The sequence below is a fragment of the Gouania willdenowi genome, chromosome 21, assembly GCF_900634775.1.
Source record: "Gouania willdenowi chromosome 21, fGouWil2.1, whole genome shotgun sequence".
Lineage (NCBI taxonomy): Eukaryota > Metazoa > Chordata > Actinopteri > Blenniiformes > Gobiesocidae > Gouania > Gouania willdenowi.
The window spans coordinates 10613440-10631659 of record NC_041064.1 but is presented as its reverse complement, the minus strand read 5'-3'; the positions used below and the strand labels follow the sequence as shown (position 1 = coordinate 10631659).

At 37.7% G+C, this 18220-nt stretch overlaps 1 protein-coding gene across 3 annotated transcripts; it reads left to right on the top strand.

Annotated features, from left to right (window-relative positions):
* The first annotated feature begins 390 nt into the window (after window positions 1–390).
* On the top strand, window positions 391–18169 carry LOC114455365 (collagen alpha-2(VI) chain-like). 3 transcript variants are annotated; one of them, XM_028436558.1, is made up of 28 exons: window positions 391–529; window positions 7009–7153; window positions 8420–9036; window positions 9109–9129; window positions 9231–9296; window positions 9407–9460; window positions 9547–9591; window positions 9687–9713; window positions 9805–9831; window positions 9925–9969; window positions 10062–10115; window positions 10954–11016; window positions 12182–12244; window positions 12336–12389; window positions 12484–12519; window positions 12611–12673; window positions 13804–13866; window positions 14140–14202; window positions 14286–14348; window positions 14443–14493; window positions 14575–14673; window positions 15425–15487; window positions 15569–15604; window positions 15686–15731; window positions 15811–15963; window positions 16079–16534; window positions 16600–16638; window positions 16722–18169. In XM_028436558.1, exons 2-28 carry the CDS (start codon window positions 7012–7014, stop codon window positions 17321–17323), a joined length of 3111 nt encoding a protein of 1036 aa, XP_028292359.1. In that variant the 5' UTR covers window positions 391–529; window positions 7009–7011; the 3' UTR covers window positions 17324–18169. The 3 variants fall into 3 exon arrangements, with proteins under 3 accessions (XP_028292359.1, XP_028292360.1, XP_028292358.1); XM_028436557.1 differs by lacking the exon at window positions 391–529 and adding an exon at window positions 543–766; XM_028436559.1 differs by lacking the exons at window positions 391–529; window positions 16600–16638 and adding an exon at window positions 542–766.
* Window positions 18170–18220: the final 51 nt, after the last annotated feature.

Here is an 18220-nt window from a genome sequence, read left to right as displayed (position 1 = left end):
ACACTAAATATCAATTTTGTGCATTACAATTATTGTATAGCAGAAAATATATTTACCTCAACTTTAGTAATGTGCATAACACGTTAGTGACAATTTAGTAGGATATTAAGGCCACAGTATTGTTTCTTTTATTAATGCAGTTTATTGTCAAAGGGTGGAAAAGCTGTTGGACGAGCATGTACAGTGTCTGAAATAGCTTAAAAATGACTCCAGCATGTTGGAAATAGATTCATCAATGTTTTTAAGTACCCCCTACAATGTGGTTCAAGTACCCCTAGGGTACACGTACCCCTGGTGGGAACCACTGGTTTAAATAACTGACAGCTCAGAATTGTTGTATAACTGTGATTTCCTGGAGAGCTAATGCAGTGGAATTCCTGTCTGATGTGTGTCATGTTGAACTGCCATGACACATAAACAGGGAGTCTGAGCTGCTTCTCTCCATCTAAGGCTGTGGGAGTCGAGGCTGCTGCTGTGTTTGTGAGGAGACGTTCACTCTGGGACTCTGACATTTATTCTGTCGGCTCAGGTAGATAAAGTGTGTTTATTTTAACCTCCTCGCTCTGCACACTGGTGGTGTTGTCATCATACACAGCAGGAAACCATCTCAACTGTGCACACACACACACACACACACACTGCTAGATGGAGTCCTCTGATGTGGGAACTTTCTGATTGGGATGATTATCAGCAGTTAAGACATTTCCTGCATTTCTTTAATGTTTGAAGCAGCAGACAGACGCTTATTCTCTGCACTGTCTCCGAGGTGAGTAACCAGCACTTTTATTCTCACTTTATTTCATTTTAATCCTCAACTAAAGGTTGAAACAAATGTCATTCTTTGTGCAAACAGATCAAATAAAAATGCATCAACTGTTCAAGTAGTTTTAAAATACTTTCTATAATGACATAAAAAGGATAAGGATATGTTTTCATATTCATACTTAATCTGATTTATTTGAAGGTTTTATTCCTCTGCAGCCTCTCAAGTTATTTTGAATGTCTTTTGTATTTAACTTCAAGGAGTTTTAATGTTTATGGTTAGATTTTCTGTCGGATTTAAATTGAAACCCCAACTTTATATCATTTACAGTCAGCAGAAGGTCAAGGACCAGCGAATACAAACGGTGATTCACTGATGCATAAAAGGAAACAAATCATCCCCAAACCACAGTGATTTACCACAGGCCTGTCACACAGCTCAGCAGTTTGTTTACCATATAACCTGCAATAATACACAATCACTGCTAATAATAAACTGCCGTCATGGTCGGGTGTGCTGGAGTAGAGAGACGTCTAATTAGTGCAGTACTTAGCCTCTCGAGGACCGGAGATCTGCTTCAGGAAATAACAGTCGTTATTCAGGCATTTTAATTGTGTTTTTAGGTGAAAAACTCATTTTAGTTTAATTGGGTTTCTTTAATCATCTAATGGATCTAAATCAGACACGACAGCAATCAAATAGTTTTTCTATTGGTGTGTTTTGAGTTTTATGTGCATCACAAGTAGAAATGGACGATATTATTGGCCGATATTAGTCATAAAATGTGATACTGGTTGACATCGGTGTCTGTTTTTCCACCGATATCGAGAAAAAAAAAAAGATTATGCTGTCGTTTGAGATGATATATTAAAAATGAAAATGACACTTTTTCCGTGACTAAAGCTGGATATGTTTTCATATTTAGCACTGATGACGTTTATTTGTAGAATACATTCAGTGAGGCATCACACTGAAAGTAGCCTTAACCCAGTGGTTCCCAACCTTTTTCTTGTCGTGACCCCATTTTTATATCACAAATTTCTGGTGACCCCCAGAGACCCTTTTTCTCTGAAATTCATTTTTTGATCATGATTGTTATACTTATATGTTACAAATACAGAGTAGTAGCCAGTATTGTTTAATAAAGAGACAGTATTCGCCAACTCAGATATTTTTATACTGCATTTTATTTTATATATATATATATATATATATATATATTTGAGAGAGTGAAAGTATAGAAATACAATTGTTTTGAGATTACCTGTGGTGTTTTAATTTGAAAGAGAATAATAATTATTTCAGCTCTTTCTTCCTCTTCCTGTGCTGTACATCTATTTCTGTGATATTATGTATTGTTTTTTTAAATGTGCAAAATAGATGATCAAAAATTTAAAAAAATCTAAATCAAAAACTAATTTTAATGACTAATTTTTATTTTATTTTATTATATTAGACATTTCAGGCGACCCTACATGTGGTCACAACCCCAAGATTGAAAACCCCCACCTTAACCTGTTATTTCCATGGAAATGTATATATCATGTGACAAATATTAGGTTAGCGGGGAGGGAATCTGTTTATATATAGGTATCGATAAATATCAGAAATAAAAAATTCAGAGTTAGACATGATCTAAATATCGGATAACGGCAAAAATCTAGTATCAAACATTCTTAAAAACAGGTAAATTCGGTGAGTGAATGTGTTGTGCATGTATGTGGGGAAAGCATATAAACCTGCTACAAAATATAAATCTTAAAAATGTAAGAAATCAAGCATGGATTTAAGAAGCGAATCAGGCAGGGTTTTACATTATGATCATGTTTTTACTCTATATCCTAGGTTCCCAAAGAGGGGTACGGGTACCCCCAGGGCTACGCAAATTGTCATAGGGGGTACATGAATAAAAAAATAAAAATTAGAAACTACAATATAAATTAACCAGCAGTCAGGAGCCTCCATGCATTGCCACAAATTACACATTAGTAGATGTAAGACGACCCAGATTATTCTTTTTTTTTTATATGTCATTTCTCAACAGAGACATTTCACTGTAGGGCTACATTGTATGTGACATAACATACCCAACTTTGTTGGGTTGCGACCCCATTTTAATATCACACATTTGTGGCGACTTCCGAGACTTTTTTCTATTTTTTTATTCTAGAATTAGCTTGTGATAATGTTTGCTATTGTTGTTGCTATAGTGACAAGATGCGCCTGCTCAGATATTTTTACACTGCATTTTATTTGAACAAAATTTCTATTTGAGAAAGTGAAAGTATATATTACAGTTGTTTAAGATTATTTTGTGTGTGGTGTTATAATTTGAAAAAGAATAATAATTAAAACATTTTAAAAATACATTTTTAATCAGTGTTTTTTCATTATTATAGATTATTAGACATTTGAGGGGATCCCACATGGGGGTCACAAGTTACCCCAAGGTTAAAAAACACTTCACATTATTATGTTTAAGCGTGCAGCGTTAGGGGGTACGGGACTGTGAAAGTTGGGGAACCACTGCTCTGTATCATTAGTTAAAATTCATGCCTGATTAATGTTGAATTATGATTGACATAAAAGTGAAAGTTGAAATATTAAATTGTCTAATGTTGCCTGTGACTGATGTGTTGTTTATTATGAGATCACTTGAGTATCAGTGTAGCATCAGTGTGTAAACCGTACGTATGTCAGACGAGCCGCCGGAGACGAGCTTTGTTTATAAAGAACTTACTGCTTTTATAAACAGAGTTAGCAAATAAATCTGAGCGCTTGTCACACGATTAAAGCAGGAGTTTATGATTTTAGGGAGAGAAAAAGGAATAACTATGTTTGAGAGAACACAGCTGAGTATGTCGACCCAACGCCTCAAAATTAATCAAAAGCCACACCCTTCAAGACCACTAGTATACTGTATATACATTAGTGTATATACAGTATATTATACTAATACTGACAGTACAAGTACACTGTTAGCCCGGATTTCATTTCTACTCCAACAATCAATTTAAATATACATAGATAATTTAAGTTTCAATTCAATTCAACTTTATTTGTATAGCGCAATTTACAAACAAAGTCATCTCAATGCGCTTATAAAAATATAAAATTCATAATAAGAAAGAGAAAATCCAACAAGATCCACACGAACAAGCATTTAGCGACAGTGGGAATAAACAACTCCCTTTTAACAGGAAGAAATCTCCAGCAGAACCAGGTTCAGAGGTGGCAGCCATCTGCGTCGACTGGATGGGGTTAGTGGACAGAAGGACCAACAGAACAGGATAGAGAGATAGAACATCAGAGTATCCCAGACTAGTTGAGCTGTGAACCATTGATCAGGAAGTGCCATCATCAGCTTCACGACACCTGAAACAGAGCAGAGAGAGAGAAGGGCGAGGAGAAGGCACTGACTGCAGAAAAACATGATACAGTTTTATCAAGTCAGCCTGAAGTAGAATATACTTGCATTTGAAAGTATTGTCATGAATGAGTAACTTTAAGTTAAGTGGGATGGAATTTTTAAGTTTTGGTCATGACCACGCCTCTTAAATTACCGCTGCATTCAAGTAGCGTAGGAAGGTTCGATGTTCAGACGCTACAAAGAAGATGTTTTAATACTCAAAACATTTTAAAAGACATGGTTAGCCATTTCCTGTGATAAATCATGTTATCAACTATGCAGAAACACTTTTTAAGCTTTGCATCAGTGACTTTATCCCAGACTTGTTGTATTCTACTAGTAGACACTACAATACCTAAAATCACAAAAACATTTACTCTTCATGGGCAGAAATTTACTGTAGCCAATCAGTGTCCGTGTGATATTTCTTTCATTCGGAAAATCATTAAGTCTCTATAGAGACTTTATTGTATTTATTTCAAGCAATTTAATATAAACAGAAAAACTTTCATAGAACGTGTACATACATTTTTCCATTTGTAGCCAACATGCCTAATATACATGATATGTATTAACATAAATACTATAAATAAACATGAATACATTGCTCGAAAGGGAGTGGGATAATGAAGTTGCACTTATTATTTACCATTCAGTTTTCAAAACTTTTGTTCCTGACATTTTCATCATTACATACATGAATTAATATTATATACATACAGAAAGCTGATAGACATGCGTATCTCACTCTAAAACAGTCAGAAAATGCACAAACAACCCAAATATAATTACATTTTACACTTTTTCCCAAGCTTTAAATGTGATATTAGGATACTAAATAATGAGCACAAGCAAGTGTTTAATTTAGTTTAGGAGTTTATTTGGGAGGGACCATGAGAAAACATTAAACACTAAGTAAAGATGCTAAGATGATAGCGCTCTGGCTCATTTCCATCTACAGTCCCTGGCACATTTACTAAATAAATACTGGTACAAGGAATCACATTTTTAATCAAGTGTGTTGCTTTTAAACAGTTTTTCCAACATTAGCTTCTTTTTTTTCCCCTCTGATGAAATGCATCTGTCGCCAGGTCTATGGTGCAATATCATGTGAGGTGTTTTTTTAATTTTTTATACCTCCAATTCATCATGTTCAAACTGCGTAGAGTAGTTGTACTATTAAGCTATAAAAAGTGATAAATTTAAGTTATTTTACAGCCACTCTTACAAACTGCTGTTACATTTCTGTGTCTGTGTGTTTTGTCGCACTGTAGGACAGAGGTAGGCAACTTTTATCACCACAAAAATGTGTTTGTTTGATCGGAGGGCCACATGATCAACATTCCTGTCAGAATTAAGAATAATGACCAATCTGATCATTAATACAGGAAAGAACAGGGAGTATAGTTTGTTGTATCTTGGCATTTTTGTGCATTTCTGTAGTCCTTTTGTGTGTTTTTCCTGTAAAATATATGTTTTCTGGAGTCATATTGTGTATTTGTGCTGCAATTTTGCGTTTTTTGGAGTAATTTTGTGTAATTCTGTTGTTGTTTTGCTTTTTTGTTAGTACTGTGGGTTTGCGGAGTCATTTTTTGTATACTTTTGTAATTTTGTATATTTTCCTGAGTAATTTTGTGTGTTACTGTTGTCGTTTTGTTCATTTTTGTAGTAGTTTTATATGTTTCTGTGTTTTTCTCTTGTCTTTTACTGTATTTTTCTGCAATGTTGTATTGTAATACTTTGTATTTGTAATGTATTCTCGTATATTTACTTTGGGGGCCACATAAAATTAAACCGAGGGCCGCATGTGACCCCCGGGCTGCCAGTTGCCTACACTACCGGTCAAATTTTTCCAGTTATTTATTGCAATTCAAGTTGTGCAAGTCCAATAATTAGCTTGAAATGGTACAAAGGTAAGTACTGAGTAGCCGAAGGTAAAAAGAAAAAGGTTTGGTTACCCAAAACTGAAAAATAATGTACATTTCACAACATAATAAGCACAATATATTCTACAACTTCACATCTCACCCTCACTGTAAAACAATCTATTCTCCCCACCCTTTCTATTTCCTACCTTGAGTCTCTCCTCCCTGCTCCCTTTCCCCTCCCCCACCCTCTCCACTTAGGTGTAACACTGCTCTCCCTTTTTATATCCTCCCTCTAATAAAAGATATTAGATAAAAAAGATTAAAAAAATAAATAAATTTTGGTCTATAAATGGATTCCATGATTTCTTATTCAACTCAAATTGCTTATTTATTCTATGCTTTCATTTCAGAGTGCAACGACACAATAAACTGAAAAATCTTCAGTATAAAAACTGGAAAAAGTGTGGTGTTCTAAAACTTTTAACTGGCAGTGTACAGTATGTCTGCTGTAGGATTTTCCCACAACCTTCCCTTATAGGATCTTATCTATCACTGTAGCTCTTGAATTATGAGGTCTTTGTTTAATGCTTCATGTTGTTGGTTATAAATCACTTTTACAAAAACAAGCTGAAGGCTGCAAAGGAGACACTTTATGTAAAAACTCAACTTTTAGTGATTTAGAAATTGTTTGAAACGTGGATAAACACAGATAAATCCGTGGAGCCTTCTGTGAGGACTCACTGGTGTGTGACGGCTCCTTCCTGCGTTTAAGATGAGCTCTGCAGTTACAACGTTAGATTAAATCACTACATGGAAAGATCTTAAAGCTATCAAGTGTACAACAGCACCATAAAGTCACAACTTATAGCTGAAAATATAGAAAGAGGGCTTCTAGAATCTTCATTTATCATCATTTGCATCTTTCCAAGTCAATTGTATTCTATCATACTTTTATCTTTTTTTTACAGAACATGGAAATGACAATGATATCTGGTTTATTCATCCTCTGTATCCTCGGAGCTGTAACTCCTCAAGTGGCCCGACCTCGTGGCCCCAGGCCCATTCCTGGGCGAGGGGACAGTCCAGAACGACCAACCTCTGAAGGCTGTGCAAGTGAGTTTTTCGGCCTCCTTTCACCTCAATCTAAAAGTAAAAATAGCATATTTCTATAATTATGAAGCCTAAATATTTAATTTAACTAGAGTATCAGGTAAACATTGAGAGTTAATACACATCAGCATAAATATTAGTCATATATACATTTTAGATCATTAAAAAAAGTTGAAAAATGACAATTTGGTGTACATAGAGTATGTTTTTATTGTGCAATGTCCGTTCTTCTATACCAATGTCTTCCACCTTTCTCTCTGTACTGTGTTCAGGCCCATGTGTATATAACTCTCACTTTCCATTTTTTACACACTGTTTTATTTATCTGATGCTGAAACACTGCAAATTCTCCCTTTGTGGGACTAATAAAGGTTATCTTCATCTTTATCTTTAAATTATTGTGTAGATAGTTGTAGTTTTACCCATTTTCTCTTCAAAAGCTGATGTTCCTTCTTGTTCCTCTTTTTTTTTTTAGGTTTTTAACCATAAGCCTGTTTGTAAGGGTTGAATTTTAAGCTTTAAATAGGGTACATACAATACAGCATCAGAATGTACACATGTATCCACAATCTAGTTGCACAGATTTAGTTACATTCACCAAAACTGAAAACATCTTTGCTCCTCATCAGTTTTACTCAAACATAACAGATTGCATTAATTATGTCAGCACTGTTTATTGTGTAAGATAGCGTAAAATGCCCCCAAGTTCAATTATAATCTCACTCTGAAAAGCCTGGCGACTGTTCCCTACCCCTTCCATTGTCCTACCCTGACTCCCTCTTCCCTGTTTCTTCGTCTCCACACTTAGCTACTATTGTAGCCACAGCTGCCCCGGGGCAGACTGATGGAAGCGAGGCTGCCATAGTGCGCTATCGGTCCCTCCGACCACCACCAACACTCACTCACACACTACATTCATGCTAGGCAAAAATAAAATACATGTATTTATTTAACTGCAATAATAAGATGTGCATTGCTGTCGAAAAAAGATTGTGTTGACCTTCGACAGCATGTGCAGACAAGGTAAAAAAAAACGTTAAAAAAATAGATGTTAGGATTGATTAGTGATTGATTGTCTGTTAGCCATGTCATGGATTAGCAGCATCATGTTCAAGGTGTTCGCTCTCTGTCTGTGTATTCAATAGTTAAATAAACAATTATAATTTCAAAAAGGAAGTTGAACCAAATAGAAACCCCTGTTGCATACTACCATAGATAGTTTACCTTTCATTGTCATACAGACATTTACACTCTGGCTGTTTCCTCCAGGACAAATCGAATGTCCCATCAAGCTGTATTTCGTCATCGACACATCAGAGACCATTGCCTTACTCGAGTCTCCACCCGGCAGTTTGGTGGACAGCATCAAGGAATTCACCAAAATCTTTGCCCAGAGGCTGGCTGATGAAGACTACAGAGGCCAGATCCAGATTTCCTGGTCCATAGGAGGCCTTCATTTCTCCCAGACACAAGTTGTCTTCAGCCAATTCACGACCAGGGAGAATTTCATCAGGAATCTGGCGTCCGACAGAGCCATCAGATACTTGGGCAAAGGCACTTACATCGATTGTGCTGTCAAAAACATGACTCATCAAATGACTCGGCACTTCTCAGGGACAAAGGCTGCCCTCTTTTCTGTTATTATCACTGATGGCCACATCACAGGGAGTCCATGCGGTGGAATCAAGACGATGGCAGAAAAGGCACGGGACCAAGGCATCCACATGTTCTCGGTCGCAGCAACCAGGAACGTAGACCAAAATGGAATGAGAGAAATAGCAAACTCCCCAACCGAGCTTTACCGAGACAACTATGTAGTGGTGGAGATTGTTAATGGGAAACCCAGACTTAGCACCGAGTCCATCGATCGCATGATAAAAGTCATGGTAAATTACATCTCAGCTCTGATTTAAACTTTAGCGCCACTGTCGCTAACTGACACTGTCTGTTCTTTGCAGAAATATCAAGCATATCAACAGGTGAGAGAGTCGCCATTCATCCAACAAATATCTGCCTTTGTCTGACTCACATTAGTTATAAATAACTCACTCACATCCATTAATATTTCTTTTTTATTCAGTGTTATGTACCAGCATGCCATGAGACTCCTGGGATTCCTGGGACCAAAGGCTCTCCAGGTCAAAAAGTGAGTTTTAAAATGTGAAACTGACACAAATCTATGTATCAGTCCAGTTATCTCTACTTATATCCAATGTTAATAGGGTTTTGACATGTTATTACTTTGTCAATACACAGGGAATGAAAGGAGACAGAGGATACGCTGGATCAAAAGGAGCAAAAGGCCGACAGGTGATTGTAAAGTGCAAACACATTTGCCCCTAAAAGCCATTAAATAATACATTTTCACTTAATGTTTTTAAATGAATGTAATTCAGGGTGATTCAGGCATTGAAGGACCTATCGGGCGACCCGGACCAAAGGTTTGCAAATGTCTTTTAATTTATATCCTATGCTTTGCTATATATAATCCAGCTGTTTCTATAACTCCTTTCACATGTATGTGTTCTTTGCACAGGGAGAGACGGGATATAAGGGTGAAAAGGTAAGAACTAAACTTTAAATAACCTGCGTTTATCTTTCAGATGGTGTAAAAAGTTGTTAAGATGAATGGGTGTTTGTTTTTGTGTCATCAGGGTGAAATTGGACTCAGTGGAGGGAAGGTAAATTGCAGACCTTCCACCTGCAAACACGTGTGGGTTTTCTCCATAACAGACGCGCTCCTCGTTTACAGCCTTGTTTGATCAAACCCTCAGGGCATAGCAGGCAAAGCTGGGAGGAATGGAACTGACGGACAAAAGGTGTGTGCGTGTGCCTAAGGGTTGACATTTATGCTGGTGGGTTTATTGGTGAGATATGAACTGAGTTTGTTTGAATCCTGTGAAACCTGCAGGGTAAGATGGGTCGGATTGGAGCTCCTGGCTGCAAAGGGGATCCAGGTGATCGTGTAAGTGGTGCCTGTGCAGTTAGAACCATGAAGACCTTTGTTTATATGGGGCGCTAATTGTAAAGTTTCCCATGCTAAAATAAACAGCAACTTTTTGCAACATTTAGCAACAAACCACATTTACAAAACAAATTTTTTTTTTTTTTATTTGAACAGATTTACAACAATATTTGTGATGATTTTTTTCTCGTAAAAATACAATGTCAATGTTCAATCTAAATGTTAAATCTGAATCCAAATCCAGATGTTAAATTAAAATGTTAAATGCTAAATCTAAATGGTGAATTTGCATATCAGCTAAATATTTAGTTTCACTCGTGACATTTAAATTTACCATTTAAATTTAACATTTACATTTAACATTTACATTTAACATTTACATTTACATTTAACATTTACATTTACATTTAACATTTAACATTTACATTTACATTTAACATTTAACATTTAGATTCAATAGTTAACATTTAGATTCAATAGTTAACATTTAGATTCAACAGTTAACATTTACATTTAACATTGACATTATATTTTTACGAAGAAAAAAAATTCTCAATTCACAAATGTTGCTGGAAATCTGGTCAAAAGTAATAGAAAATAAATTCTACGTTTTTTAAATGTGGTTTGTTGCTAAATGTCACTGTTTATTTTAGCATGCGCAACTTTACAATCGGCACCCCGTATGTTTACACACTGTTAGTGAATGATAGAATAGAGAAAAGCATGTATGTCAAAATGAGTTTTTATATCTAGTTGTTAATTTTGTCATAGGTTTTAAAAATGTTTGAAAGTTTAAGTTTTTGAACACTTATTTAGTTTTAGTTTTAACATCCAAAAGGGTCCAGATGGCCACCCCGGTTATGTCGGTGAACCTGGACGGCCTGGGGACGAAGGACCAAAGGTCAGTTTCTTTTGGGTTGAATATTTTCTTCTGGTTTTAACATTTTGTTGGGTCAATTTCCTCATTATCACAATTTGTTTAAAAAACAGTAAAGCATGTGAAGGTCCCATTTCTTATTACCTAATGTTATTTATTGTTTGTTCGTCTGTGAGCAAGATTGCTAACGGATTCTGACAAAGTTTTAACCAAAGATAGAGCTTAAATCATGGAAACTTCTATTACATTTCAGAGGGAGTCCGGATCAATAAACTGATTCTGGATCAGTTTCAAAAACCGTCTCATCTCAGTTTTTAATTAACCAATCTGTATGAAATTTTACTCATATTTGTCGAGTAAGTTCCTCAATTACGTCTTTGAGTTTCATCCAGATTGGATCCGGATTGAGTATTTCATTGCGATCTTTCGAAAAAATGGGGGTACCCATACCTTTAGAGCTACTGTATTGTTATTAATGGGGATATGCTGTACATTTCTTCTAAGCCTTTAAAGTGTAAATAATCATGGTACTATGATCAGGATCACTGATCCAGATAACGGCCAATATCTGGCAAAAAGGATGTTTGGCGCTTGCTGGAGCTCTGAATGCTCGTTTCTTCGATCATTTTTCACAGGTATTTTTGCCTTTTGACTTTCTACAGAAGAATAATGCACTGCAAGTAACTAAAGCAAAGTTTTTAAAGTAAAATTAAGGAGTGTTCCCACAAACTTGACACATCACTGAGCTCTTCCTGTGGTCATTCAAAATAGATTATCTTGGCTGTTGTCGCAGCTGTCCAAGCAACTGAATAAAGCTACAGTATATACAGTAGATAAATAGTTTTCACAGAGGACGGATATTAATTGCCAGACACTTGAGCAAGCAAACGCATCGCGTGGAAAGAATGAGTTTTATCGACTCCAGCACTGAGGAGCAACGCTCAGCATGCAAAAATCAGAGTTTAGGATAGCAGGATCTAACAGAACTAAGATCAAATGTGATTATATGTGAGCACCTTTGACTTAATGTGTAAAAACCAACCAGATCCAAAAAAACACCTCTGCACCAACATCGCTTCATGCTTCATGTCTGACTCATCAACCTTTCTTATTGTGTTTTGATTCTGCAAATGGGATTATTTAAGGGGTCCCTTGATGGATATAAATATCCTGCACTTCTGTTTTTCAGGGCGATCCAGGACTGATGGGGAAATCTGGTCCTAATGGTCCTGTGGGTAATGGGGGACCAAAGGTAACTTTCAAACAAAAACTTCACCAAATGTCATTGAAGGTTTCTATTTCCGCTAAAACCAGATTCACTGACCTCAATTCGTACTCCTTAGGGAGAAATAGGAAATCCTGGAAATCCAGGGCTGCCAGGAGAAAGAGGGAAGCCGGTACGGAGCAGAAATCCTTTTAAAATTCAATCATTTCAGGCTTTGAATCAAAATCTGGAAATTTTGTGTGAAGTAAAGTGATCACCTTTCACAGGGAACAAATGGGTCACCGGGACCAAAAGGTGAAATGGTATGTTTACACCTTAACATTCAGACACTTGACTTTAAACAAGGCCACAATGTGTCATGGTTGATTATTATATCATGCTGAATATAAACAGGGAAGGAGAGGAGCGCCTGGAACCAAAGGTGCAGCGGGCATTGATGGTCAAACTGGTAAAAAGGTAAAACCTTTTATTTCATAACGTCCGTTCTGTCGTGTACCACGGATCTTGTGGTCTAGGTTGCTAGGGCAAGATCCTCAGCAGAGAGGCCCAGACAGTCCTCTCCCTAGCCCAGTAGGAAAAATTGGTTTTTGAAGTGTTGATGATCTGAATGTAGTGAAGAGGAATCGGTATAAAAACAAGACAAGGCAGACCTGTTGCCTGGATTTCCTCCCCAGTGTTCCCCAAACGTTCATTCACCTGCTATACCTGCTTATCCTCTACAAAGTCACATGGCTTTAATGGAGTCTCCAAGTGAAGATGTTATGCTGAGTTAACATTGAACTTGTGATGCTGCCCAGCATCCCTTGCACACGTGTCAAACACATGGCCCAGGGACCAAATCCGGCCCTTTGGAGTATCCAATTCGGCCATCCAATATTTGCAGGGGCTCACAGTTTTACCAGTGCTTATATTGCATGATTGCAGTCATTTTTAATGTTAAATAGTAGAAAAAACTCAAAATTTGACATAATATTCCCCTTTATTTAATAGAAATTGGTCACAAAATCTAGGAAAGAGAAGACCCTGTTGGGAATGATATCTGTCACTTATTGCTTGGATATTATCAGTTTCATACATATTTGTATTGTATGCATATGTAGAAGTGCAAACTATGCCACAATAACGTTGAAATTACTCGTTTTCCTGTAGAAAATCTGTGGCCACATGAGTACAAACACTGTATTTGGCCCCTGAACTAAAATGAGTTTGACACCCCTCCTTTAGCATGACCCTCAGTTAAAAATAACCAGCTATTGTTGTACATACACTGAGTGAGAAGTGATGCAGATTCTGAAATGTTCTTATTTCTTCCTTCTTGAACATTTTTAAATCAAAGTTAAAGGCACTCTTTTTCTCTACTGCGTATGACTAAGAGGGAGATTCTTGTTCATGTTGTTGACGTAATGTATGTGTTGCTGATTTTAAATGTTTTTATTGATGATTTTAAGTGTTTTTACTGCTGATTGTAATGTTCTTATTGATTTTTAAGCTGTTGAATGTTTTCTGTTGCACTTTTTCATCATTTAAAGCATGAGTTGCCTTCTGTATAAAATACGCTATACAAATAAATTTGCCTTGCCTTTCAGGGAGATCGAGGGCTAGAGGGCATCAGAGGTCGTCCTGGGGAAGAGGGGCTGAAGGGAGCAAAGGTGAGGAGATGATGATGATGTGGGTGGAATTTGGCAATGGATGAATTGACAGTTTTCACAGAGCTCGTCAGTCCTCTGTGAAACCTCCAGCAGTGAAGCCTTCATGTTTCCTGCCAAAACAGCCGATAACCGCCCCTATTATCATTAAACACATTTTTTAAAAGGATTTATTTGAAGAATGATTGTTTTTAGAAAATCCTGCAGAACTGACATTAGTCTGAGTGCTTTGGAGATGACGGCATCATTTTGTTTGGTTGTGATTTCCATCTTCAGGGAGACCAAGGACTACCAGGACCAAGGGGTCAGCCAGGACAGCCTGGGAGCGTGGGAGGAAATGTATTTTTGCTTCAAACAAACATTTCAAATGTCAACACAGACTGTGTTTACAGAGATGCTTCATACCTTCTTTTCAACAACAGGGCACAGTGGGAAACTCTGGAGACCCTGGACCAAGAGGAGACTCAGGACCACCTGGGCCAGTGGTGAGAAGTGAAGATGCTTCGGTTCTTTTATCTTAAAAAGATAATAACTTTAAACATATGGAAATAACTTCATTTATTGTGGTTTTTCCTGAAGGGAGACAAAGGAAGACAAGGATTCAACTATCCTGGACCAAGAGGATCCACAGTACAGCTAAATAATTCATTTAATATAATTTTCTGCATGTGGATGCGGAAAATCTAAATACTGTTAATCTGTTCATTTTAGGGGGAGAGAGGTGATGCAGGAAGGAGAGGAGCTAGAGGAGCTCGAGGCAACTGTGGGGCTAAAGGAGACCCTGGAGACAAAGGACCACCCGGAGAGCCTGTAAGAAAGAGAGTGGGAAACTAAGAGAAGATGCTTTTATTTTGTAATGTATCAATTGCGTATCAGTGGACCAAACCTCACAGAGATTTCCAATAGGAGTTCTGACAGACCAGCCTTTTGCGAAGAATATGTTTACATGAATGATGTTTGACGTGCAGCCTTGTCCAGTGTGAGCTGGAGATACTGTAGGTACTGGCAGATCCCCGCAACACTGAAAAACAGAAAGAGATGGATGGAAGTTTGACGTTCATTTTTTGTATTCAATTCCTGAAAATTATGTCACAAAATGTAAATCGATTAAACCGATTTATTAATTGAAAATCATAGTGCAGTATGATCATGGCTTGATTAATTCTGCTAAGATACAAAGGGGCTTCACATCACACACACTTAATGGTAACAGCCATTAAGCAAAAATGGTTCTTATCAGATGAAATGTACGTGAACGGTTCGAAAAAAATGAGCTTTAAAGGAGCTACCAGATGTATTTTGTCATCACTAATGTAATACAAATGGAAAGATTTTAACAGCATGAGATCATTGGACCCCAGCTGGACTTTTGAGATAAAACTTTTATTTGAGTAAACTAACAGATTACACCTAAGTGTGAAATGATATGGCTTTTCCGCAAAGGTATTCACGATCTCTTTAAAATTTATTCTTTGTTGATTTAATGCTGAAATTAGATTTTGAAAATAAGTTTCGTAAGATGGATGTAAATTACAAAGCAGCTTAAAATTTCTCTATGTAGGGCAAACAAGGCGAGACAGGAAAGCCAGGAGAACGAGGACCAAGAGGAGAGGCAGGATCTGATGTGAGAAACCACGCAACCACTGAAATAATGAAATGGATGTGCTTCCCAGTTCTGATACTGTTTTGTATGTCATGTGAGCAGGGGGGTCCAGGACCAGCAGGCGATCCTGGACTTACGGTGAGTGTCAGACATTTTGATGCATCACCTGGTTTGTACTGAGTTTTGCATTCGTTATAATCACTTCGTCTGTTACTACAGAACTGTGATGTCATGACGTACATCAGGGAGACGTGTGGTTGTTGTGGTAGGCCGGTATCGACACTGTCACACTTTAAAAAGATCATCTTTTCACACAAAGATAATCTTCCTGTCTTTTGTCCCAGATTGCGAGAAACACTGTGGAGCTCTGGACATTGTGTTCGTGATCGACAGCTCGGAAAGTGTCGGCCTTACCAACTTCACCCTGGAGAAGAACTTTGTCATCAGCACTATAAACAGGCTTGGATCTATGGCCTCTGATCCTGCATCGCCAACTGGTTTCTGAAAAACAGTTTTACAATAAATAACATAATTGTTTAAACTAGTATAACTTGTTGGTAATTGAAAGGATTTAAAGACATACCATGCTAATGAAATGTCTGCATTTGCCAGGTACAAGAGTTGGAGTTGTTCAGTTCAGCCACAACGGCACCTTTGAGGCTATTCGTCTGGATGACTCCAACATAAACTCAATGTCTGCCTTTAAAATGGCTGTGAAGAACCTGCAGTGGATTGCCGGTGGGACTTTTACACCCTCAGCTCTCAAGTTTGCATACGACCATGTCATCAGGGATAGCAAAAGAGTCGGATCCAAAGTGTCTGTGGTCGTAGTCACGGACGGACGCTTTGACCCGCGAGATAACGACAATCAGCTCAGATACCTGTGTGACGACCCTGCCGTGGTGGTGAACGCCATCGGGGTTGGCGATATGTTCAAGGAGAAACATGACAACGAGAACCTGATGTCAATAGCTTGCAACAAAAGGAGCCGCGTCAGTGAAATGAAGCGTTACGCGGACTTGGTGGCCGATGACTTTATGGAGAAGATGGAGAATGTGCTCTGTCCTGGTAAGTCTTCATACGCACTGTAAACGCTGGCCTTTTGTCTGACATCAGTTTGGTTTTCATTGTAGATCCTGTGATTAGATGCCCTGACCTCCCGTGTATAAGTGGTGTGTTTTCAACTTTTTGAGATCATTTGCTCAAATTTGCTCCTGTGCAGCCCTTGAGGTAATCTATTTCTAATTTGTTACAGAACCAGATGTAGCTCGATGTGTTGGGCGTCCGGTGGAGCTGGTCTTCCTCTTGGATGGCTCTGAACGTCTTGGTATAGACAACCACCGCCATGTGGGTGAATTGGTGCAGACAGTAGCAGACAGATTGATACTTGCCAGGAACAGAATTGATAGACGGCGAGCTCGTCTGGCGCTGATGGAGTTTGGCAGAGAAGATGAGCATTACGTAGCCTTCCCACTCACTCACGACCCTGCGGTCATTGCAAACGGATTGTCAAATTTACGTTATCTGGATTCGTCTTCAAGTGTGGGGCCGGCTATCAGACAAGCCATCAACAGCATCTTAAGGAAAGGAAACAGTCGCCAGACGCGCCGCAACGCTGAGGTTTCATTCGTCTTCATCACAGATGGCGTAACTAACAGCAGCAGCCTGGAAGAAGCTGTTCGTACCATGCGACAGGAACAGATAGTCAGCACAGTGATTGCTACAGGAAGTGACGTTGACCAAGAAGTCCTATCAAAACTAACAATGGGAGACCAAGACGCCATATTCAAAGGACAACCTTTCTCAGATTTGGTTCGATCCAGTTTAATTGATCGTATTATCCTGTGGCTGTGTTAAAGAGAGACAGTTATTAATGGTGCTATAAGTTTAGGATTATAGATCATTTCTATTCAACTTGTCTATCAATCTTGTCCGTTGGTGATGCTAAACGGTTGTTGGATGTGTCTGAGAAGTTGTGCAAAGCAGTGAACTTCAGTGCAATGTCGACTCTGTACGGTTTTATATACAATGAAGTGGATAGGGTCTAGGATTTCAAAAGTTTGTATTCAAGTTGGATAACGCACACATTATCAATGCCTGGGCAGGGGGACGGGACTTGGATAAGCAAACTGCTTCTCTCGTCTCCTTTTTCGGATGTACAAAAAAAAAAAAAAGAAAAGAATAACAAAACTTCTGTGAACGCAACCATGTCGGAAATAAACTGAATAAATAAATAAATAAGCTTTCTCTTGAATGCAATACAGTTTACCCTTTAGTTTTTCATAGTGGTTGCATTGAATCTACTATTTAATTCAATTCAACTTTGTATAGCGCAAATTACAACAAAAGTAATCTTGAAGCGCCATCAAAATATAAAATTTGTAATAAAAAAAAAAACAAATCCACATGAACACTCATTTCCCCCAATTTGAATACATAGCTGCACATACACACAATTACTTCATGTGTTGATTCTATAGTATGTTAGTATTCATTAGGGCTTAATGGGTACAATTTTTTGGGTAAAGCCCTTGTGAAAATATAGATTGGGGAACAAATGACTTCTTTCCCCGACATGAAAATGAACAGTATTTTTGGGAAAACAATTTCTGAAAAAGTGACTTCAAATTTTGGCCACTCATTGTTTTCGCAGTGTCCAATTGGCTCCAACAACGAACAATAATAGGGAAATTTGTTAATGAAGTCATACTATTGTCATTTACTCCATAGTGAAACCTTTTGTTATACAACAAT